At 37.6% G+C, this 24520-nt stretch overlaps 1 protein-coding gene across 1 annotated transcript in view; it reads right to left on the minus strand.

The window, feature by feature from the left end:
- Positions 1-493: 493 nt before the first annotated feature.
- LUZP2 (leucine zipper protein 2) overlaps positions 494-24520 on the minus strand; it is a 296852-nt gene continuing 272825 nt past the window's right edge. The window contains exons 9-12 of the mRNA XM_006094778.3: positions 18365-18529; positions 12927-13019; positions 2235-2312; positions 494-598 (exon numbers count right to left, since the gene is read on the minus strand). Of these exons, the coding sequence (XP_006094840.1) occupies positions 494-598; positions 2235-2312; positions 12927-13019; positions 18365-18529 (441 nt within the window). The remainder of the gene's footprint in view (positions 599-2234; positions 2313-12926; positions 13020-18364; positions 18530-24520) is intronic.

The following is a 24520-nucleotide window of genomic DNA, read 5'->3' on the forward strand; positions in this document are numbered from 1 at the left end:
TTTAACTCTGGTGCCGGGTCACATATAGAATTTTTTTGATATTTGCAACCATAATAAAACAAAGATTTATATTTTTGATATTTATTTTATATGTTTAAATGCCATTTAACAAAGAAAAATCAACCAAAAAAATGAGTTCACGAGTCACCTCTGACACGCTTGTCATAAGTTCGCCATCACTGTACTAGATACTCAAATGAATCATAAGAATTAACTTATATTGCATTTGAGTTCAAAAGAGACCAATTATACTGGGCAATTTACTGATGACAATGACTATTTTTGACTGAAGATATCTGTTTTAATTAGGTGATTGCTTGAGGATCATAATTGGCCTGGAATCATTTGGACAATTTGAAGAATACTTGATAAAGTACACAAAATTGTGAAAAAGTTACATGATTTAAAAACTTAGTATTTCCATCAAGACTATGGTCTAAAAAGGATATGAAGACAATAGCAAATGAATGTTTTGAACACAGTTTCTTGACATCTACAATATTTTTTCTTCTTTAGTCACCCTTCCTTCAAAGCTGGTGAATTTTTTTCCTTGGGTTTTTTCAACTTCACATTCAGTACAAGGAGGCATTTGCAATTCCTGTCAAACAGCACAAAAAGACAATTAGGAGAGTCAAATACACACACACACACACACACACACATAATAAAAGGGTAATATGCTAATTAGATTGAATGTCTTCCTGATGTCATTCCAGATGTCCTTCCTGACTAAGCCAGGGTCAGAGGGAAGCCAGTCCGGGTCCTGGATGCTTGCAGGCAGCCTGAGGGAAGCCAGCCTGAGTCCCGGGTGCCTGAAGGTGGCTGGAGGAGGGAAGCAGCCTGGGTCCTGGGTGCCAGAGGGAAGCCGGTGCCAGCAGCCGGGGGAAGGAAGGCCTACTCTTGCACGAATTTTCATACATTGGGCCTCTAGTATATATATATATATATTAGTATATGACAAAATTTAAAGTGTAATGGAATAGTAATTTAAATTCATATATCTCAACAAATATCTGATAGAAAACTAATGCTAAACAAAAATAAAATAAATGGAAATATGTTACTATTGCTACTTGATGAAAGTTCATATTATATTGTCTACTAATGGCAAAATATTTTAAAATATTTTGAGAAAACTTTGGCCAAACCATTCAAATCTAACCCAAAATTTGAAAAAAAATGTGTCAAGTGAAATGACACCTAAGAACTGTTTTAATATTTTTAGTCAAATATTGAACAGTAAAGATAGAAGTTCAGAAATAAGCTCCTGAGTTTTTTTTTTATTGTTTTTGTTGGATTAGATGTACTTTTTTTTTTTTACCTCCTCTTATCCACAAATCTTTTTATTTGTCCCCTAAGGAATAGATGCTTGTTTTTGTTCTGAGTTTATTTTTGTTTTGTTTCTTGGTTGTGGATGAGGGGAGGGACACCTCCCTCACCCTTGTTCTTCTGAGGACCTCAGATAATAAAACTAAAAGCTCAGTGGCAGGCATAATAATCATGGAAAGGTACAGAAGCACTAGGTGAAGGAATATATTTGATTTGCCTATACAACATTGCTGCTTCAGTAAGAGCAAAAGAGAAAACTCACTAAAGCAAATACATGTAAGAGAACATTATGGCCCAGTGAGTGTGGTTTAGTTGGTTGAGCATCAACCCATGCACCAGGAGGTCACTGGTTCCATTCCTAGTTAGGGTACATGCCCAGGAGACAGCCAATACCTGTTTCTCTCTCATTGTTGTTTCTCTCTCTCTCTTTCTCTCTCTCTCTCTCTCTCTCTCTCTCTCTCTCTCTCTCTCTCTCCCCCTCCCTCCCTCCCTCCCTCCCTCTGACATCAATAAAAACATAGTTTTGAAAAAAGAGAACATTATGCTGTGAAAAAAGCCAGTCAGAGAAAGACAAGTACCATATGATTTCACTCATAGAAAGACAAGTACCATATGATTTCACTCATATGTGGAATCTAATGAACAAACTGAACTACCAGTTTTGATGTGGAAGCAAGGAAGTGGGAGTGGAAGGATTGAACAAAAAAGAAAAAGAAAGCAGAGAGAGAACTCATGGACATAGACAACAAGGTGGTGATTGCAGGGAGAGGGTGTGGAGGTGGAAGAGGGCATAGAGGGGATGAATAGTTATAGAAAAAATTAAAATAAAATAATACTAATTAGAAAATAAAAAGAGCACTTTCTGACATAATAAAAAACCAACCAACCAACAACAACAAAAATACCTGTGGGATAGGCACTGGTTTTGTACTGCCATTGCTTGGGGGATTTTCTTTATGCTTCATCAAACATGTCCTGTCCTCCTGTAAAAGTTGCAATTGAAAACAGGTCATGAAATTTAAATAAAGGAAGGGGTTAGAAAAATGCTCTTGAATTCTTCCCATTGAGACATTTCCTTCACTTTGATACAAGCTGAAAGGGTAAGCTAAGAACAAAAGCATCACAAAATGAGTGGGGTCCCAAGGAGAAGTTAAGCAGTCACCATGGGTTTGGGATCTCAGTGGTGCTTATAGGAGTCAGTTACCACAACAAAATTTAATTCTAATGCAAAGTTCTTTCTTTGTAAAAAATAAAATAAAATAAAATGAAGAATTACAAAATAACTACATTTGGATTGTGTCTAGCCTCTAAAATATCAATATGACAATGGTATGTAATGCCTGAAGGAACATCAATATTTCAAGCCAGGAAGTGATATAAACAATATGATCATCAATCTGTCTGGCATAAAATCTTAAAAACATTAAAAATATCATATTTCTTGAGTATAATATCCAATATTTTATTAACCAAGAAATCTAATCTTACATATTGGTCTCAATAGTTTTGAAGCAGCTGAATAGCTGACAGTGTATTCTAATTGGGTATCCTTTTCATTTAAACCAGTGGTTCTCAACCTTCCTAATGCCGCGACCCTTTAATACAGTTCCTCATGTTGTGGTGACCCCCAACCATAAAATTATTTTCGTTGCTACTTCATAACTGTAATTTTGCTACTGTAAACAATATGTAATTATATATGTGTTTTGCGATGGTCTTAGGCGACCCCTGTGAAAGGGTCGTTCGACCCCCAAAGGGGTCGCAACCCACAGGTTGAGAACCGCTGATTTAAACCAATGTCAAAAAATGAAGTTTTCCCCCTCCCTCTCTCCCTGCTTTTCCTCCCTTCTTTCTTGTTTTTCTTTCTTTATCTGCTTCCCTTCCATCCTCTTTTCCTTGCTCTCTCTCATCCTCTCCTCCTCCCTTTCTTTTTTTCTTCCTTTATATTTTGAACACATTTTAAAGTAACCATAAAAAAATCATTTAGTGTAAGAATATGCTTTTTGTTAGGGGGCAGGAGGGGGACAGGGTATGTTCCAAAATCCTTTTCTTGTGTAAAACAGATCCTGGGAGTTCAATAATCTATGGCCGCTGGTTAGCTCTAATCTTGAACAAGTCAGTTTGTTTCCTTGGGTTTAAACAGAAGGCTACCTAAGCTGGTGAACTCCAACATTCTGTAAATTCTACAATTATATGATAACCAAAAAGGTTGCATAGGCGATTTAACCTACTCCAATTCAGATTTTAGAGAAGAGTTATTTTATATGCTCCCTATTCTCACACTATATTGCACTCACTTGAATACACATCATATTCCTTTACTTTTCTGTGCCTATGTGTATGGCAATAAACCATGACAAAACAGAGGGAATGTTCATCAGCCTTAGATGACATAGCGTGTCTGCCAGATAGCAATTGGCCAATGTATAATCTCTGAATAAATAATAAATGAATAAAATAATCATTGACTATGAAATATTACAATTTATAGTATTTTAGTAAATGCCTAATTTTTTCATAAAATTAAATTGAGGTATATTTGATAGAGACTCCAAAATGATTCATACAGCCCCAACTTCTAAAGAAGCCAATAGTATCCCTAGCTGGTTTGGCTCAGTGGATAGAGCATTGGCCTGTGGACAGAAGCGTCCTAGGTTTGATTCTGGTCAAGGGCAGGTACCTTGGCTGCAGGCTTCTCCCTGACCTGGGCCCTGGTTGGGGCTCCTGCAAGAGGAAACTAATTGATATGTTTCACTCACATTGATATTTCTTTCTGTCTGTCCCTATCCCATTCTCTCTAATGATCAATGGAAAAATATCCTCGGGTGAAGATTAAATAAATAAATAAATAAATAATAAATAAATAAATAAATAAGCCTACAGTTTAGTGGAAAAGTATATTGTAACTATAATAAGAGAAATCAGTAGTCAAAACCTTCACTACCTTATTCCTAAGAATTTTAGGCAAATTCACAGGCAAATTGTCTATACTACCTAAGAAATAAATTCATTTCTTTTTATGTTGCATGGGTTTAAATTATACCTAGAAACTAAAATTACCCTGGAAAAATTATAATTTCTAATGTTTAAATTTTTAATAATCCAAAATGTTTAAAAAATAATACCCTTGGGTAATAACTAAGTCCTAACTAGAGGACTTCTATTTTTAAGCAATACACAAGCAATTCAGATGTACAGTGAAAATTACAATCCACTTCTTTATAATGCACAAATGCCTTATAAATCTCTTAGAAGGTGGTATGATATAACCATTTCCCAAATCTATTTGACCTAAAAAACCTTTCTTTTTTTGCTTGTGGAGCTTCAGCTCAGGCCATTGTCATGAGAAAAATACAAAAGGATTTTCAGTGGCGTGTGTGCTTTCATTAATGCAAGCATAGCTATTGGAGACAAGCCTTTGATCATCTGAACAATGAAAACCTAAAAATTTCAACATTAAAGAAAATATTGTGTGGCTGGCAGACAGTTCAAATCTTTTTTGATACTTTGATGTTATAATGAACAGTACCTTTAAATTATATTTTCTGTGCCTCTTGGGCATTGTAGGAACTTTATGAAATGTGGTTCATAAAATTCTCAGTGTTTCTCAGAGAAGCAACAGATAAATAGCAGCAGTTACAATGTGAGGTATCGTGCTCTAATAGACACCTTATCACCTTTAGAGTCATTGATGAAGCAAACATTCACTTGGTGATAACATAACTGAGAGATTTCATCGTGGAGTTTTCTCAATCTTGTTGCAATATCACCCAGATTGCCAAAACTTCCAGAGAACTGCAGTTAAGGAAGGCAAGAATTGCCAACATTGTAGTATAAATGTAGTTTTGCCAAATGATGAAAGTGCTCTGGAGTAAAACTGACTTTGCTTCAAGTTTTAGTTCTGATGTTTATTCAGAAGCGATCTTTAATCAAATAACTTAATCAGTTACTTATTTCTGAGTATCAGGTTATTTCACTGTAAAATAGGGCTACTTCATAGGGTTATTTTGAGAATAAAATTTAAAAACATATAAAAATATTTACCATACATATTAACAAGTAGTAAACATTCTTCCCTTTCTTCTATTATTATTATTACCATTAATGATTAAAAGCCAACAGTTATATGAGTTCACACTGTTACTACAAATATAAAGTCTGCTTACCAGAGGGGAAGGGCGGGGGGGTTGAAGGAGGTAGCAGAGCGTAAGGGGGGATAGTGATGGAAGGAGAGTTGATTTAGTGTGGTGAACACACAATACAATAAGTCATGTATTATAGAATTATACACACACACACACACACACACCATATATATATATATATATTACATACTGCAGAATCAATAGTCATGCAATTTTCACATGTAAAGGAGGAACAGTTGAAAGGGGGCAGGGGGATGGATGAAAAATGAGCTCTGTAATAAATCTGACAAGTCCAGTGACCAAAAGTAACCTCACGGGGTGATCTGATCATAAGTTCCTAACGGGGTAGGTCATGGTGGGTAGTCATTCCCAGGGCCTATGACTTCTTTGGTAAAGAGTTTACATTTGCCTTAAGCAAGACCTGTCCAATCTAGGTTAACACACCTTTGTGGGTTTTTTAATTGAATGTATTGGAATGACATTGGTTAATATTTTGTACTTGACTCTTTTTTAATGTCAGTTTTAAACATCACTGGCTATTAAAAACGAAGTCATAGGCATCACTTGCTGGTGGAATGGCTTTAGAGAATGCCAACTTAACCTAACTTTCTTTTATATGTAAAATGGAAATAATAATGCCTATGATCTAAATTTTGACACAAAGGGAATGAGACAATGTGGGTATCTCAACTAGGTGAATGGAATAAAGAATTAGCCTATACCCAGCTGGTGTGCTCAGTGGTTGAGGGTCAAACTATGAACCAGGAGGTTACAGTTCAATTCCAATCAGGGCATTTGCTTGGGTTGTGGGCTTGATCTCCAGTAGGGGGCATACAGGAGGCAGCTGGTCAATGTTTCTCATCATTTATATTTCTATCTATCCCTCTCCCTTCCTCTGTGAAATCAATAAAAATATATTAAAAACAAGAATTAACCCATCTCAGGTTAGAATTCCTTTAGCCCTTGTTAGTTGTATTTACTTGGGAAAGTTACTTCAGGTTACTGAGGTTATGATTTCTTATCTGTATGGTAGGCAAAATAATCTATACCTGAAAAGGCTGGGCTAGTTTCATTTTTTGCCAAGTATCTGTTGGAAGAGTTATTGGCTCCTAATGGAGTATCTTGCATATATTAATTGCTCAGTTAAGTTTAGTTTCTTTCCTTCTTTTCCCATCCTCAGCTTTTCTTTCCTTTAATCAATATTCTCTATTATGTCAATATATATTTGGATCCAAATATAAACACTGATATTTAGTCACTTTAATTTTACAACCCTGGTGTCAACATGTTGACTCTAGTCATTAAAGAATCTTGATATTGCCTAAGGATTTATTGCTGTTTATTGTTCTCTCCCCTCCCCTCCCCACCTGGTCTGTGGTTCCTTTCTCATCCTTTTCTGTTTACAATTTAAGGAGGCAAGAAAAAAAGTCTCATTAACCAACTACTCATCCTTCTTCAGTAACCTTACCCTTGGAGGATATCCTTTATCCTTCCAGTTTGTTTTTCCCCTCAAGATAGACTCAGAGCAGTCCATCTGATTTAACTTAGGGATTCAGATGCTTTAGAATATTTTTCATTATGATACCTGCATATCTTTGCCTTCAGTAGTGGGTATCCTGATTTTTAGAAATTATAAAATAAAGTTGCATATTTACAATGACCTTTTCAAAAGGGCACTGTTGAGAATTTAGCTAAACTACCCCATAATATTGCTGCCTCTACATCTATTTGGTGTTGCTGAGGGGCCTTATTGGGCTCCTGTAACTGACACTAGCCCCTCCCTGGAATTCATGCCTTAAGTAACAGCCTGCAGAGTCACAAGAAAGAGTTAAGTTCCTGATATGACTTCCCCTGCACCCCTGTTGATAAGGTCTCTCCTGCCTCCCAGATCCTTCCCATTGTGAGCTCCTTAAATAAATCCGTCATGAAGTTAATGGGCTTTTGCTCTTTTGGGTTGAATTGACCAATCTGGAATGACCAGAACCCCAAAGCTCTCTACTCACCCTCACTGGACCAAATGGTAATAAAGGCATATGCCCCAGGCCCTGCTGCTTACTCCCTGTCTGCCCTGAGCCTCATCACACCATGTATTCAGGAAGATATGCCTGAGCCTCCTCCAAGATCTGTGAGTAATAAAATTCTGTTTCACTTTCCCTTGTCTTATGATCTTTCTTGAACATTGGCTCACCAAAGGACACCCAGAAGTCTACGTAAAACATGTTAGTGGACCCAGCCTGCGGCTCAGTGGTTGAGCATCAACCTATGAACCATGGTTTGATTCATGGTGGGAGCACATGCCCAGGTTGCTGGCTGGATCCCCAGTAGGAGTCGTGTGGGAGGCAGTCGATCAATGATTCTCTTCCATCATTGATGTTTCTATCTCTCCCTCTCCCTTCCTCTCTGAAATTAATACAAACATGTATTTTTTTAAAAAACATGTTAATATAACAAAAATCACTATAACTTAATTAACAATCATTGGAAACCCTACAAAAAGAGAATGGCTACCTTTGCATTTTTTTTTTATTTTTTAATTACACCATTTCTTCTCTTAGAAATAAAGAATAATACTTTAAAAATTAAAGCAGATGGAATAACATCATAGATTCATTTAAAATCCTCCTTGAGATGATATCTTTGATTCTGCTGATTACTTTGTATTTATTGACATTAAACACTTGGCTCTACTGTACAAGAAAAATTAGTTATATCTCTTATTAGCTTTCTCTAAAACATTTTAAAACCCCTCAAAATTATTAATGCAAATGCATAACTGGGCAACCAACTGAAAATTCTACCAATAGTAAGAGAAAAAAAAAGATTCTACTAACAAAAATTATCTCTGATGGGTAAAAAATCCAGCTCATTCTGCATATTTAACTAAGATAGTGTTTAAGAAGGTGGTCTAGATGCACTTTTTTTGCAAGTATCTGTTCAATTTTCCCAACACCATTTATTGATAGAACTGTTTTTACCCCATTGTATATTCTTACTTTTTTTGTTAAATTTTAATAGTCTATGTCCTCAAATTGCTTATTATCTACTGCAAAATGAGAACCTTATATAAATAATCAATGTGCAAGATGGAATGTAGTACAGATAAAATCCTATATAATAAAAGCCTTAAGGCCATAACAACCGCAAGGACCAGATGCTCAACCCAGGAGGAGGGGGAGGGGAGCACAGTGAGGCCTGGAGGGGCATGCTATGGCTCAGGGATCCCAGGAACCACAAGCCCAGAGCTTGCTTTCCAAAAAAAAATAAAAATAAAATAAAACAGCCGATGCTGCCACCCTGGGAAGAAAAGCTCCAGGAGTAAAAAGCCTCCCCAGGCCCTGCCTGGCCTGGCTGAGGTCCTGCGGCTCGCAGGGACTCACAGGTGATGTACAGCTACTTCTAGCTACTGGCTTCCTACCGGCCCCTTCCTAGACTTGTGCGCTTGGGGGCATGGCTTCGACCTCCCTGACCAATAGCATCACATCAGCTCTGGCTTCCAGCTTCTGGCTTCCTGCCCGCCCCTTCACTTACTATGTGCGCTTGGGGTGTGGCTTCGCCCCACCCCCACCTCCCAGCCAATAGCGTCGCAGCACAGTCAGAGAGTGTCAGGACACAGCCACCAGCGCTGGCTGGACATTGATTTGGCTGTGTGACTGACATCCATGTGCAGTTACACTGCATGTTTATATTTGTAGGGAAGCAGGGCTGCCCGCTCCTGCCTCCCGCTTCACTGTCTTAGGCTAAGAAAGGCTGGCTGATCTCCATGTTTATCCTGCCCGGAATCAAAACCTCTTGGGGTTGAATGATTCCAAAATGACCCCAACACATGCTCGGTGTCACTGTCACAGATATTCTTAGTCATTACAGCCCATTCCTCAGCCGCAGTGCCCTGCTCCACCCACTGCCACTCCTCACCTGTCACCCCCTGAGGACCACCTTATGTTATCCTATCTGAAATGTGAGCAAGATCTCAAATGCTCCCCTGTCATAGCTCCCTTGCCCTACCTTTCTTCTTCTAAAAACCTTGCATTTTAAAAATATATATTTCATTGATTTTGGAGAGGGAAATAGAGATAGAAACATCAATGATGATAGAGAATCATTGATTGGCTGACTCCTGCACATTCCAAACTGGGGATCAAAACCTTCCCTGGCCCCTCCCCCATCCTTCCCCCAGCCAGCAGGCCCTGGTGGCAGTGCAACACTGAAGGAAGGAGTGGGGGTGGTGGGGAACCGTGGGGTGGTGGGGTGCCGAGGGCAGCATCAGCATCTGGTGTCTGTTCCTTCTGCACCCGGCCCGGCCACCATCACCTCCTCTCCTGACCCCGCTGGGCCCTTTGGGCCCTGATCAGCCTGGTCCTGATCAGCCCTGATTGCCTGCCACACCTAGGGACCCCACCCATGCACGAATTTCATGCACCCGGCCTCTAGTACATGTATAAACCAAGCATGATGGGGACCCAAAGGAGAAAGCCATTATGTGTCTTGTAGGGAAAGATGGGATGGGGGGGGGGGGCTGTCAAATAATTTTGACCAGATTAAGCTTTGTATTTGCACATCCATGTTTAGCCAATATCTTTATAATAAATACTAGAGGCCTAGTGCATGAAATTCATGCACGGGTAGGGTCCCTAGCCCTGGCAGGCGATCAGGGCCAGTTGGGGCCTTCCGGCTGCTGGCTGAGGCCTTCCTTCATTCCGCACTGCCCCCTGGTGGTTAGCACATGTCATAGCAAGCGGTCGAACTCCCAGTCAGTTGAACTCCCAAGGGGACAATTAGCCTTTTATTATATAGGATTAGCATGCTTATTGGGCTATTTTCATTTACCAAACTAATAAACATTATTCTTGTGGTTTCTATTACTATTTCTGGTAGGAAATCACAATTAAATTCACATTTTTGCATGCTTCCAATTAAAGTGTCAAAAGAGGGTAAACATGGAAATTTATAAAAGCAATTTATATCTAATTGTTCTAAGGGCCTTAGGGAACTATCTACTATCCCTAAGTTATCTGGAAGAATGCCTACTTCTTAAAAAATACCACAGTAGCACAATGAAAAATGTCTCGTATGAAGCCGATCTGATGGAGTATAGCCCGGAATGACAATGGTAGGTGGTGTTCTCCGTATAATTACATCAGGGCATGAATTGCCTAGAAAATTTTGTTAACCAAGCTTCTGCAACAACTCACTAGGGCCATCAAATTTCATAAAACGAATATTGGATATAATAAGCAAACTAGGGTTTCTTAAATCTGACAAAAATGTTTTAATATGACAAACCTGGCATAATTTTCTCCTTCCAGCTCTAGGATTTATTTTCTGTATATTTTCTTCTCTCATTGCCCTAGACAATTTTTCCCCCTATTGAATAAGCTCCTTTTGTCAGGAACTTGCAAGCAGGTGTAAGGGCAAGAAACTGATCGAGTGTTCACAGTGCTAAACATAAGTCATTGTTGCTTTCTATTTTCTTTAAACATTGTGAAAAATCTGTTCGCTGCCTGTAGCCGTCAGAAACATTGTAAAACACATTTACATTGAGTAGTGAGCCTTAATCTCTATATGAAAATTAAAATGCTCAATGTCTTTAATTCTTGATATGCTATTAAACAATATGAGGCACATTTACAAATTGCAGGAAAGTGGGATGAAGCAGATACATACTTTGCTTTCTCCATGTGCCTCCAATATTATCATTTAAGTAAAACTGCTTTCAAAGTAATTTAAACATGCCCCAAACTGTTAGTCCAATATGTGGTTAAGCCTTTGGGGATTTCTCTCAGTGCCCCCCAAAAGGGGGGAGGGGGATAAGGCACCTAGAGATCATTTTCCTAAGGGACCTTGTCTGACTTGCATTGGGCAGGAAGTAGAATGAACCAACAAAGATACCTAAGAATATGCATGGTCTCTACTCCTGTTTGGGACTTTGACCATAGAAGATATTGAGACCTTGAACATGAAAATTGCAGAGCAACTTTCTTAGAATGAACAAACCAGGACATTAACAAGCATATAATTCAATACTGTATATTTAATACCTATTATATTATAACTAGAAGCCCAGCACATGAAATTCATGTGTGGGTACGGTCCCTAGGCCTGGCCTGTGATCAGGGCCATCTTCCCTGGCTGCCTGCAGCTGGCCCCACCCCCCGCCGCCACCCACCCCCAGTTCCCCATTCACCATCAGGTGATCAGAGCCTGCCAGCTGGGGGAAAGGGACCAAGAGGTGGTCAGTGCTCCTCATAGAGACTGGTCCAGTGACCTTTTCACAGGCGTCGCCTAAGACCATCCTGCATATCAGATATTTACATTACAATTCATAACAGTAGCAACATTACAGTTATGAAGTAGCAACAAAAATAAGTTTATGGTTGGGTCACAACATGAGGAACAGTATTTAAAGGGCCAGAAGGTTGAGAACCACTGCAATAGAAGGAAAACAGATTGACTTGGTGGACCTCTGTTTCTATTTTGACTTATTTTCATTTGCTATAGCCTGATTTCTTTTCAATCATGAATGGTTTCAATAGATACTTTGCATTTTGTTACCTAGATTGAAGCCTAACTTTGAACCTACTCAATATAATTGTTGTCATTTTCTGTTTCTCAAATCCAGACACAATAAATCTATGATTGTGCCAAAGTTCTAGAATTAAAATTTCATTACACTTTTTATAATTTAAAAAAAAATCCACGTTTCTTCTTATCATGTGAATGCTAAGAATCTCCCTTCCTCTAATGCAGTGGTTCTCAACCTTGGCTGCACATTAGAATCAACCGGGAATCTTTTTAAAATCCTGATTTCTGGGCCTCATCCTCCAGAAATTCTGTTTCTTTGTTATAGGGTGGGGCCACAACGGCAGCAGCAGGCAAGCAAGCTACCAAGGACAGGGGTGTAAGAGTAACACCTCCTGCCAACCCAGAACCTCTTGGGTGGGGCCACAACATTAGTAACAAAGAAACAGAATTTCCGGAGGATGAGGCCCAGAAATCAGGATTTTAAAAAGATTCCCAGGTGATTCTAATGTGCAGCTGAGGTTGAGGACCACTGCTCTAATGCAATCTCTCTATACTAGTACTTCTAGGTTTATTTGCTTTATGGGGAAAATACTATAAAATCACATCCTTTGGGATTTTGTTTACTTGTTTCTTTTTGTTTTTAATATTTTAACAGGTTATGTCATGTGGTCGTGGAAATAAGCAGCCTGCTGAGTGTATGGTTATCCTCCTTATATCAGACAACTCAAGTTCACATACTCCTAAGAGTCTGGTTATACTTCCTGATTCACATCCAAAGAACATCTGCTTTTTAAAATGTTAAAGTACAATGTTTAGATAGTAGATAGTATATATAAATAGACATGTCATGATGGCATGAACTAGGGTTGTTAAAATGCTTATGATCCCATTTTCATGTTGAAGACTATTAAAACTATTTTAAGTTAATCTTACATTTTCAGAATTGCACTCAGGGGCATTCAGATTTTCTTCCTTTGTTGTAACAACTTGAGAGTTCTCACTGCTTCCAGGAGTGCTTTGTTCAGGCTTCAGAAAGAAAGAGAGAACATGAAAAGAGACGCAGAGAGAATAGGTTCAACAAATAGATTCATAGGACATGGTAAAATATAATACAATGGCAGTAGCACACTCAAAGAAAAATAACAACATGGGAATTTGTATATAATTAGAGACTTCAAAATTTCAACTTTAAAACTTAACTTAAAAATGAAATAAAATAATTTCTACTATTTTGTATTAGTGATGTCAATTAGGATTATTTTAAGAATCCTAGCTCCTCAATAAATCCTATATAATAAAGAGCTAATATGCTAATGGTCATGACACCCTCAGGCCATGACTACCATTCAGCAGGAGGCATGTGCATGGTGGGGTGGAGCTGCTGTGTTGCCCTGGAGATAGGGCAGAAGTGGGGAGGCACCCAGAGGAGGTGGGACCAGCTCGAGGCAACTTGTGGGACCAAGGGTGGGGCTTGAAGCAGCCAGAGAAGGCCAGAGGGGTCACGGGCGGGGCTAGCACACTGGAGCTCTGGGTGGAGAGGTTAGGGTGTCAAGTCAGGGCGGTAAGGGGAGGGGGCGGTTGGCGGGGTGTGTGCGGGTGGGCGGGGCTGCACGATTTCACGTGCCATGTTACTAGTAAATAAATAAATAAACAAATAAATAAATGAATGGAATCATGTACTTTCTTTTCACTTTAACTTCCAGTATATCTCAGAAATAGTAAGTACACATCTTATTTTCTCAGGAAGAAAGAAAATGTCTTGTAATATCCCATGTAATTTGCATAGAGGACTATATTGATTCCTATGCTTTACTAACTAATTAATTGTTGCTTTATACCTCTGGATATCCAAAATATTATTCTAAAATTCATCTTTTTAGGAACACCAAATTAAAAAGTAAGGTAAAATGAAAAGACTGTTTTCCAGTTCTGGCCAGAGAAGGGTTATACCATAACTAATATATATATAAATATTCCTATTGGCTTGTGTAATATTATCTACTCAAATGAGTGTTTCTTGGTTAGCGCTGATTTGAATATACTGCTTTCCCCATTAATCTATGAGGGTGCTATTGGAAGATAGACAAAAACTCAGTGAGTGCTAACTTGTTTGGATCTGAATCTTTGATCTCAATGGATCACAGGGGATCTGGAAAAGAGGATTGTAACCATTAGGGACCTTGGAAGACAAAGACTAGGATGTGGTCTGGTCAGAGTACTCAAACCCATTAAGGTTTTCTCTGTGCTACACTCTAGACAGCACTGGCTTGTTTTTCTACAGGCAGTTATATTCCTTAGCAGGGGGGCATTCTTACAAAAAATAATAATTTTCTAAAAATAAACACCAAAGATACTTAATAAAACGAGTAGAATATTAAATGTAAAAAAATAATGAAGCTAGTATATTAGAGAGACAATGGAAAACAGTTTCTATATTAATTCACCCAAATGCTGGGCTTTATGTACAATAATAAATACATAAAACAAATAAAATTCCTCTTTCCTTTTACTTAAATAAGTTTAATTTAGTTGTATGAGATACAGAAGGCATCCTGTCTTACTCCCTCTTTCCCTCCTATTCTTTCTTGTTTAATACCTCTATCTTCTGATCTCCCCCCTGAGACTTCCCCAGGAATAAGAAAATAATTAACCAGGGAAATAAAATGTCTTCAAATAAGCTAGTTCTCTGTGTCACAAGCCACTGATAAATATAAAGATGAGACAGGTGTGATTTTTGTCTTCACAGAACTTACATAATTCGATTGTTATTCACATAAATAGCTATAAGATAAAGTAGATTAATTAAAAGGGCACAAGCAGAATTGGAAATATTTCAAAAGGCCAAATGTCAAATCCATTTGTGGTAATGAGAAAAGGCATGATGGAAAGGGTAATCTTTAAAATGGGCCTCTGGATGATTAAGGCAAGAGTGAGGAGGGAGCATTCAAGGTGATGGAAACAGTGCAAGAAATTATATTTAGGAAGAAAGGTCAGTTGTTGGCCTATTGGTTTAGAGGGCAGCGGTAGAGTAGATATGAGAAAAATGCTACAGAGTAGGGAGGAGAATCCCAGTATCAAGCTACAAAGTTTGTAATGATAGCTTTTTTCTATTTTAAAATTATTCCAAAAGAAATATTCATCTTTTAAAAAATGAGGATAATAATATTTCTCCCTTTTAGAGTTTTGTGAGGAGCATTTAATTTTATATGAGTATAGTAAAACTCAATAAATGTCAGTTAGTATTGATATCATTGCTATTTGTATTATTTCTAAAACTGTCCATGACAAATAAGCATCAGTTTCCTAATAAAAAGAACTAATATAATTTTAGAGTAGTTAATGTTATAAATGGTTATAGTAGGTGGCCTTATGTGTATGAGCATATAAATATGACAGAGAAGTCACGCTACCTATACATGTTTAAAATATCAGTTTAATCTCAAAACATTAACAAATACCTAAAATTGAAAAGAAGCAAACTAGGAAATCAGGCATAGTCTTATTAAATGTATTTTCCCAACATTTTAAAGTTGAAAATTAAAACATCTAATCTATTTTGTACTAATAAAATATTAAGCATATAGAGAAGCTAGAGGAGGTCCATTTTTAATGTGGCTCAAGAACAAGCTTAAGGAGACCAAGGTTATGCTTCTGGCTGTCTCAGGAGTGGGGTAATGCAATCTGGGACCTTACTGGGTCATTGCCAGGGCTTTAGCGGCATCATCAGGAGGGATGAGGTGGAAGTGAGCACTGATGTTCCAGGGATATAAAAACCCCTTCTCTGTTCTAAAGAATGGGCCCTACATGGGGGAAGAGGGAAGGATAATGTTTACAATGTCTGACGGGTGTGGCAAGTTTAGACATGGTTGGGCAATTGCATGGGGAGGTTGGGAAGAAGGAGTTTACTTCCGTCAGATGAAACTATCATTATTCAGGCCAGGGACTCATGGAGATATAGGGAATAGGAGGATATTATCTTTTCCTAAGTAAGAGATATGGGAAAATATCAATCAGGATTTCATAAGCGCTCAGCAAAACAGATTGGCATTCACGGAAGGATCTTGATCATAATATTAGTAGCAAATTGAATTCCTAATCGATGAAAATAAGGTGCATATAGTTTTGCAAATGGTCAACTTTATGGGAACAAGTTCAGAAATTCTGCCTCTTGTGTCTTTACATAAGCATCCAGGGAACCTCTCTCTTTGCTACCCATATTCTTTGATAGCAAGAAAGCACAGGTGGTGGGGAGGGTTCTCCAATATATGACTCAGCTCTGTCAGGAATGCTTCCCGAATGGATTCATGTGCCATGGTGAATTTAGCCACAGAGAACACGCAGTGGCAAAATGAAAGGTTCTAGGTGGTGTTAATCTCATAGTGCATTTCATCATTTGCAAATCTAGATTTGCTTGAAAATATATAAATTTACTAGCCTTCTTTTAAATTTATTGAATCTTATTGGGGAAAAAAAAAGAGGCCAACTGGCTAACCAAGATATTAAAAAAGATTTACCTGCTGAAAATGGAGAAACCAAAAACTAGGTGAGTCCAGCCTCTGATGTAGCAGGCCAGAAAGAAGCCGAGTCTGATTAATATCATATACCATGTCTTATCCATGCTCCTTGTCTCCCCTCTACAATCCAGAAGAATTGTCTTATCAAATATTTTGTAAATACAAGTTACTTTCATAGCTCTAGTAATACTTTTAAGAAGAAGAGAATCACACCTGATTCCAATTTTAAGTAAATAATTTTTGTTTAAAGAGGTAAAAGTATGTGTTGGTTGTTTATTTTGGTACCCCTAGAAAATGGTGGGCTATTGAATATGGAAGGTTTTAACTTGGGTGTCAGCTTAATATTCCATAGATGGGTAAGTAGCTTTTATATCCTGTAACACACAACATACTACTAGTACATGGGAATTTTGGAGTCATAGTCATGCATTTAATTGTCTTAAACTTTTAAAATTATCTCTAGTCTCATGTTGCATTTTTTAAAATGTTTTTTTTAAATTAATTTTAAAGAGAGAAAGGAAGGGAGAGGGAGGGAGAGAAATATCAACTGCTGCCTCCTGCATGCCCCCTACAGGGGATCAAGCCCACAACCCAAGCCCTGGAAATGGATCTGGTGACCTCTTGGTGCATGAACCTGCACTCAAACACCTGAGTCACACCAGCCAGAGCTCATGCTGTTTTATGTTAGAATTATTTTGTTTCACTTTTTTTTTTTAGTCTAGATCCTGAATGTAGTATTTCTTTAATCTACAAATTGTCCATATCCCCTTTATTCCAAAGATAGGAAATCACAGAAATAAGCAGCAAGAAATAGGCTCCAGATGTTTGCACAAATGTGTAACTGCATAGGTGGGTCTCAGGTTTTCCAGGGCCCACCCTGAGATATCAGCATCACAAGTGGTTCTGGTATCTGTAACATTCTTTTTAACAGTGAGAGAGCCTCAGGCAAACGATAAGAGAGCCAGCACTTTCAAATAAATATATACTGTCAGAAAGGAAATCCTTTTTCCACTCTTTCAGGTTGTCAGGATTTATTTAAATGCACAGCCTGCAAATTGCAGATTCTGACAATTGAAACCAAAAGCCTGTGCCGCATATGATGTAGTGTGATGGGGACTTTGTCAGTAGGTCTCAAAAACCTCCTGGGAAGCTTTTAAAAAACACTACTGATTGGAGCCCAACCACAAAGAATTTGATTTAATAGGTCTGGGTTTAGTCCCAAGTGTCAGGAATTTTTTTTTTTTTTAACAAGTATCCCAAGTGAGTTTAATGTGCAGGCAGTGTTGAGAACTGTCTTAATAATAATAAAAAAAAGTATCCACTTTTGAAAGAATGATAGTTATACACTAGGAAAAAATATTTCCCATTTTAACTTCTGGTGTACATTGGAATATAATACAAGACACTTTCTTTTAACTAACTATAACATAATAATTATTTTAGAATGTTAATTTAGAAAAATAATTGTTATAAATAATGATAATTACTATTATTTTACAATCAGATCATCCTGCCTAAGATTCAGCTGGCTTTCTACTAAAGATAGTCTTCACCATGTGACTATGTAGAGTTACAAATTGGGTTTCTATCATCCATTTACATTATTTTGATGTTTTACTTAGATCCACACTGATGACCACATAGTAATTACTTGATTTTACTTTGTATTATTATTATTGTTTTTTAAAATCAAAATTGTTGAAAGTATTACATAGGTCCTCCTTTTTCTGCCATTAATCTCTTCCAGCCTCCCCGCACCCCCCAGGCACTCACTACCCCAGTGTCTGTGTCCACGAGTTATGCATATATGCATACAAGTTCATTGGTTTTACTTTCCAAAGCACAAATAAAGTGTACCTTGCTTTTTGTCCTTGCATCTAGAATCTTGACATCAATGGGACTGGGTGGAATTGACATCTGAGTTGGGTTTGACCTGATTAGACTCAAAGGGGGTGGTTGATCACGAAAAACAGATGACAGGCAGAGTTGCACGGTCTGTTTCAGTGCTTTCAGTTGTGAATCCTACAAAAAAAAAAGAGATCACAATTTTTACATGATAAACAGAACCACATGATACCCTGTTTCATGCATATTCAATCTCTTTGTTTTTAGGAGTTAATGTATTTTATGATAAATGTTGAACACTGAAATTCAGAGACATAACTTCCTTTTTTTCCTTGAACTGGCATGATTTCAATCATGATTGGTTGCTGAATCTATTTGTTGAAGAAAATATACTCTGGGGCAAACTGAAGTAGAAAATGCTCTTAGAAACCTGCCTTCTTTCTATAGGACCAGCCACCTTTATTACAAATCCTTCCCCTGGCAATGTAGGCCTCTGTGTTTCTCAGATTAGCCTGTATTAGCGACTCAATTTCCTCACATATTGGGAAAAATAAATTTGTTTCCAATAAAACCTTTATTTCCTTTGGGCCTTGTTCAGAAGTAGAAGTTAATTTTCTTTGACTATAAATAATATTAATACTTTCTGATATTAGCATAGGATATCACAATCCTCCAAGCACTTTCAACTTTCACATGCAGGAAATAATTTTATGCTTTCAAACATCTGTGAAACTGGCACTACGAATTATGATTTTACTGTGAAGAAAAGAAAGTTCGAAGTTTTCAGACGGGGTTATTTTCGGTTTATATCACCAGGCAGACTGAACTTACATAGACCATCATCTCTGCCTCGCATTGAATCCCCAGGACCCACTTCTGAAAATATTTTTTTACATACTAATAAGCTAAAAAATAATAATATAAAGCTGAGTACAAACGACAGAGAGATCCTCAGGGGCCAAAATGAAGAGAGACATCCAACTGTTAGGAAATCTCACGGTAACTCAAGGGTACTTTGGGATGTGGATACAGACCCTAATAAGACAATGTCACAGAAACATCAATCTCAAGACATGAGCTATGGCCTTTAGGCGAAGAGAGGCGAAGAGAGAGATTAGTTACTGAGGCCGAGACTCCAGGACAAGCTGGCACACATGGAGATGAGCCTTTCAGTGCCTTCATAGATCAGTGAAGCAGCACAGTTTGTTTTCTTTACCTGTCAAAGGCAAATACGCCCAACAAAACTATTGCCTTTCATAAACTATGCCAGAAACACTTTCACAGAGCATCCTCCCCTACTGGTATTTCTTGTCTCCCATAAAGCCTTCGTGATCAATTTCTTAAAAGCAGTGGCTATGATTTATATCCTTCCCAATGCCTACCTCTGTGCTTTCTACTAATATGTGATTTATGATAATATTTATCTTTAAGTTGTGAGTGCGAATTGCTAGAATAGCAGTTTAGGAAATCTCTCTCTTTGGTCACAGCAAGAAATTTTGAAAAAGAAGCAATAAGAGCAACAACTGGAAATATATAAGACATAGAACAGACATGCATTTTCTTCTCATTACTCTTGCTCTATGAATTTGTCTAAGGCAAAATGAGAATCTGATGAGAACTAGGATGGAGAAGCATTAAGTGGACAGGAGGGGGCTAAGCTGAATAATGACCTTGTACTCAAAGTGGCCCCTTTTAATTGCTTGTCTGTCTCTAGATTGTTGCCCTTCCCCTTCCCCATTGAATTCTATAATTGATCCTGTTGTTTCCTTTATATAATTGATCACTAATTATCATTTTTAATTTATATGTATATACACACATGTATAAGTTGCCTATTTTGTTCAGAACTGTTGTGCACATAACACAATCCCTGATATCTTAAAGGGACTCAACAAAAAGTTTTTTTTTTAAATAAATGACTTAAAAACTTAGGTGAAAACATTCTTTCTGTGTGTCAGAGAAGAAAATTAACAAGTTATATCAATAAAAATAAATGAAGTGATAGTTCAGTTTTCTTCTCCTGTTATTTCTTGTTATAATCCTGGCTGACCCTTTCTCTCACTACAGAACAGGAGCTCAAGGTATTGGGTGTTGTGTCAGGAGTGAGCTATCCCAGCTGACACTGACCCACTAAAATATGTTCTCTGTGTTGCATATTTTAGTGGGACAATAGAAACAGAGCTAATGTGACAGGGTCAGGCAAGCCTTGGCTGGGACTCAAAGCTAATGTGGCTTTGAAATACAGAGATTTAATGTTTAAATCATGCAGAAAGTAACGGTGGTTACTGTATTCACTGTGTTCATATCTTGGCTCCTCTAAAACCACTCTACATCTTAGCTTTGGATTTGTAACAGGCTTAAGGTATATGTTTTCATAATAGACAAATTCCAGAGTGGTGGCTGAAATTAGGTGCTGAAAATAAATAACAAACAGCATTCGGTTAATATTGTCAAACATCGATTTTCAATAAACATTGTTTAGGCAAGACAAATTTTTCCAATAAAACAACAACCGGGGATGCGTCTTACATGAACATTTGTAATTGTCCCAACTTTGATACAATCATCTTGCTTGTTCCACAGCTCTCCTGACATTGTCAGGATCATCGCAGATAACAGAAACATCACACAGACGTAACCTCCAACTCCTCAGCTTTCACAGCCACAGTAGTAAACTATCTTTTATGTTTCAACCTATTCTTAATTTTATATTTTATCTTATTTTTGAACCCTAAGCCTGTAACTTTGCCCCCTACCTTAGATTCTGGCTCCAGTGCTTGAGTACATTATAGATTTTTTTTTTTCCTGCCAAAGACAGCAGATTGCTGTGAGCAACCCTGCCCTAATCCGGTCATCTTCTGAAAACAACACACAAAACGAAACCTAGTTTTCCACTTAATCTAGTTAATAGAGCCTGTTACCACAGACACTCCTCAGGTTTGGCTTGACCCAGTTCTATCAGCAGGACCCAGACAATGATTTTATATCACATGATTACATTTTCATTCCTGCTGCCAGCCATAGTCGGTTTTGAAACTGCAGGCTACTGTTCACTTTGAAGTTCACTGAAACAAGATGTCACCTAAGAAATATGATGCAAACCATGTAATGTATACCTTGTCCTAGATCTTACAACCTATTCCCTCTGAAGGTCAGTCTTGTTTTTGCCCTGCCTTATTCCCACACCAAACCATTTTTTTCCAGACTCTAGTAAAATGCAGACTCCTTAATAAGGACCTGCTTATAACAATGTCCTTTATTTATAGCTCATCAAACATTCCAAGCTCATTTGTATCTGACAGCCTTTATATTTGCTGCTTCCTCTGCTTGCAGAACCCTTTTTTCAAGTAGCTATGCAGGAAATTCCAATTAAAATTCATATCTCAGTTTATATATTATCTTCTTTGAAACATAGTCCCTGATCACCCTTTCAAGGAACACTCCTTTAGAATCTCTATCACTGTTTTTAAATTATGTCCTATGTAGCCCTTGTTACCACTGCAAATGATCTTATTGTTTATGTGTTTATTATTTATCTACCTCTATTAGAATGTAATTTCTTTGAGTGTCAGTACCTTTTCGGCAGCATCATCAGTTTCTAACTTAAATATTTGTTACATGAATAAATAAAGTAATTCTTCTAGAGGATATAAGTGGGTGCCATTTTGCATGAGAAAATCTATATATAAAAGGCTAAGTGACCGTCCAACCATCCGAACAGCCAGTACATATGCTGCACACTGACCACCAGGGGGCAGACGCTCAACACAGGAGCTGCTGATCTGCAGTGACTTGGGTGCTGTGGTTCTCAGTGATGCACCCCAGAACCAGAAAGTAGGGAGAACAATTTGGAAAGACCATGAGGGGCTGTGAATCCAAAGGCTTTTCTTTAATGTTATTTCTGCTGTGAAATCAGCTGTGTGAATTCTGAAAGGTCCTTTAATATTTTACGCTCTCTGCTCAGAGTCTCTCCAGGTCTCTAGTATGTAGGATATATAGCGTGTTTATTAATTTATGAAGTTAAATCTTCATTTCTCTATTCAATCAATAAGTTCTTATCATGCTCCTGTTATGTGCCAGAAATACTGTGGCAAAAAGATTTCTTGTTTTCTTACTACTTAGTCCCAGGAGTGTATGTAGGTCGCCTAACTTGTGTCATCTGTAATATGGATGTAATTATGCACGCTTCCCTAAGAGAAATTTTGTGATGATTACATGTAATAGAAACTTTTCTTTCCATATGAAAGTTTGAGAGATAGATTTCCAAACCATAAAGTTGTTTTTACATTCTAGTAGTTGCTGAGCCTAAATGTAATTCATAAGATATTGCCAAATAAATAATTGATTGTTGGAGAAACCAAGGTTGGTTCTTAGATTTTACGGTTATTATTGTTTATGTTGTGATAGTAAACTGAGACTTCTTTCATTAAATAGGTTATGAGAACCAAGTTGAAGTATGAAATGTTGTTTTCATAATATTTATAGGGTGGTGAAGGTTATTCGAAGACCAGATGTAATATTCTTAGGAGCCAAACACCTGAAGAGAATAAAAAAGCCTCACATAACGATACAGAGATGATGGAGAGAGGGGGAGAGCAATGTCATTAAACTGAAGTTTTTATTCATTGTGAAGTGAACTACCATTTCTACCTGACTTTATAACTACAGTTTATGAGCCTCACACATATCTTACATTAAATTTGTTGAAATTAACCTCCAGTAATATGAAATGCTTTTATAGTTCACTATAGCAAAAGGTGTGACCAAATGCTGAAGGTTAAAGAGAGAAATTATTATCACAGAGAGGTAGTCTCTGTGATCTCATTCACTAATAATAATAATTAAAATGCTTACTGAGCCTTTTCCAGGTGCCAAGAATTCTTCTTAGTATGTTGCTTTTTTGAGACATATAATTTTCTCATCACCCTTATAAAGTAAGTTTCATTATTATTTCATGTTACAGTGAAGCATAAAGAGTTCGGGGATGCATAGCCGATTTTGCTCAGTGGATAGAATGTCCATCTGTGGAATGAAGGGTCCAGGGTTTGATTCCGGTGAAGGGCATGTGCCTCAGTTGCAGGCTCAATTCCTGGACCTGGTTGGGGGTGTATAGGAGGTAACCAATCGATGTGTCTCTCTCACATTGATGTTTCTCTCTCTGTGTATCTCCCTCCCACTCTCTCTAAAAATCAATGGAAAAATATCCTCAGGTGAGGATTAACAACAACAACAAAAATAGTTTGGGGGATTCAAACACAGTCATTCAATTGAAAAATTATGACTTGCTCATAGATGGACACTGGAGACCTTTACTCAAACACTGCAATATTAGGTCTCTCATCCTGAATCAGGAGTGTGGCATGGTGTGGGGCAGGTACATAGTTATGGTGGAGGTGGTGGGAGGGTGGTGGATTAGAAACGGGAGGAGAAAAGCATAGAATGAGTAAGAGGAGGGAGGAGAAAACTCTGCATTAACTCCAAGTTCTATAACTAAGGCTAAATTATGATTTTCTCATGAAGTATTATATGGCCACACAAGCCCATCCAACCCACATGTACTTAAAATACACATATTCATTCTCATTCTTGGTGCCTTTATGACCTCATGGCTCTGCATACAATTATTTCCTAATTGTTCATGACCAACAAAATAGTGAGAGATGTGGAACCCAAGACCATATATTATAAATGCTTTCTGTTTTCCATAGCACCTAGCACATGGTAGTCACACAAGAGGCATTTCAAACATATTTAGCATTGACTGGCTAAATGGATGACCTGAAATCAAATCAGGGAAGAGATTTAATGTAATAAAAATCATTCTGACAGTCAGAGTTGTTAAAAATCTCAGAGGAAGTTGAGCTGTGCAGAACCATGGGAATTCAGCGTGTTTTTCAGACTTAAGGCACATTGCAGAGATCATGGCAGGGATAACAGAGAAATACTTTTTTTAAAAAAAGATTGTCTAGTTGAACTTGAGGATTATACATTCCTTTGATTTTCTGATTCTAGCAATACTTAGCAATTTCCCTTTTTAAAAAAGTAATATTATGTAGCATGAGTTGGATATGGTCAGAGATTAGCATAAATTGGTATAAGCTTATTTTTTCATAAATAAAAAATCTCATAAATCTGCAATCTTGATAAGATGAGTTATATTTGATCTAG

Source organism: Myotis lucifugus, unplaced genomic scaffold (assembly GCF_000147115.1).
Source record: "Myotis lucifugus unplaced genomic scaffold, Myoluc2.0 scaffold_143, whole genome shotgun sequence".
In the NCBI taxonomy this organism is placed as follows: domain Eukaryota; kingdom Metazoa; phylum Chordata; class Mammalia; order Chiroptera; family Vespertilionidae; genus Myotis; species Myotis lucifugus.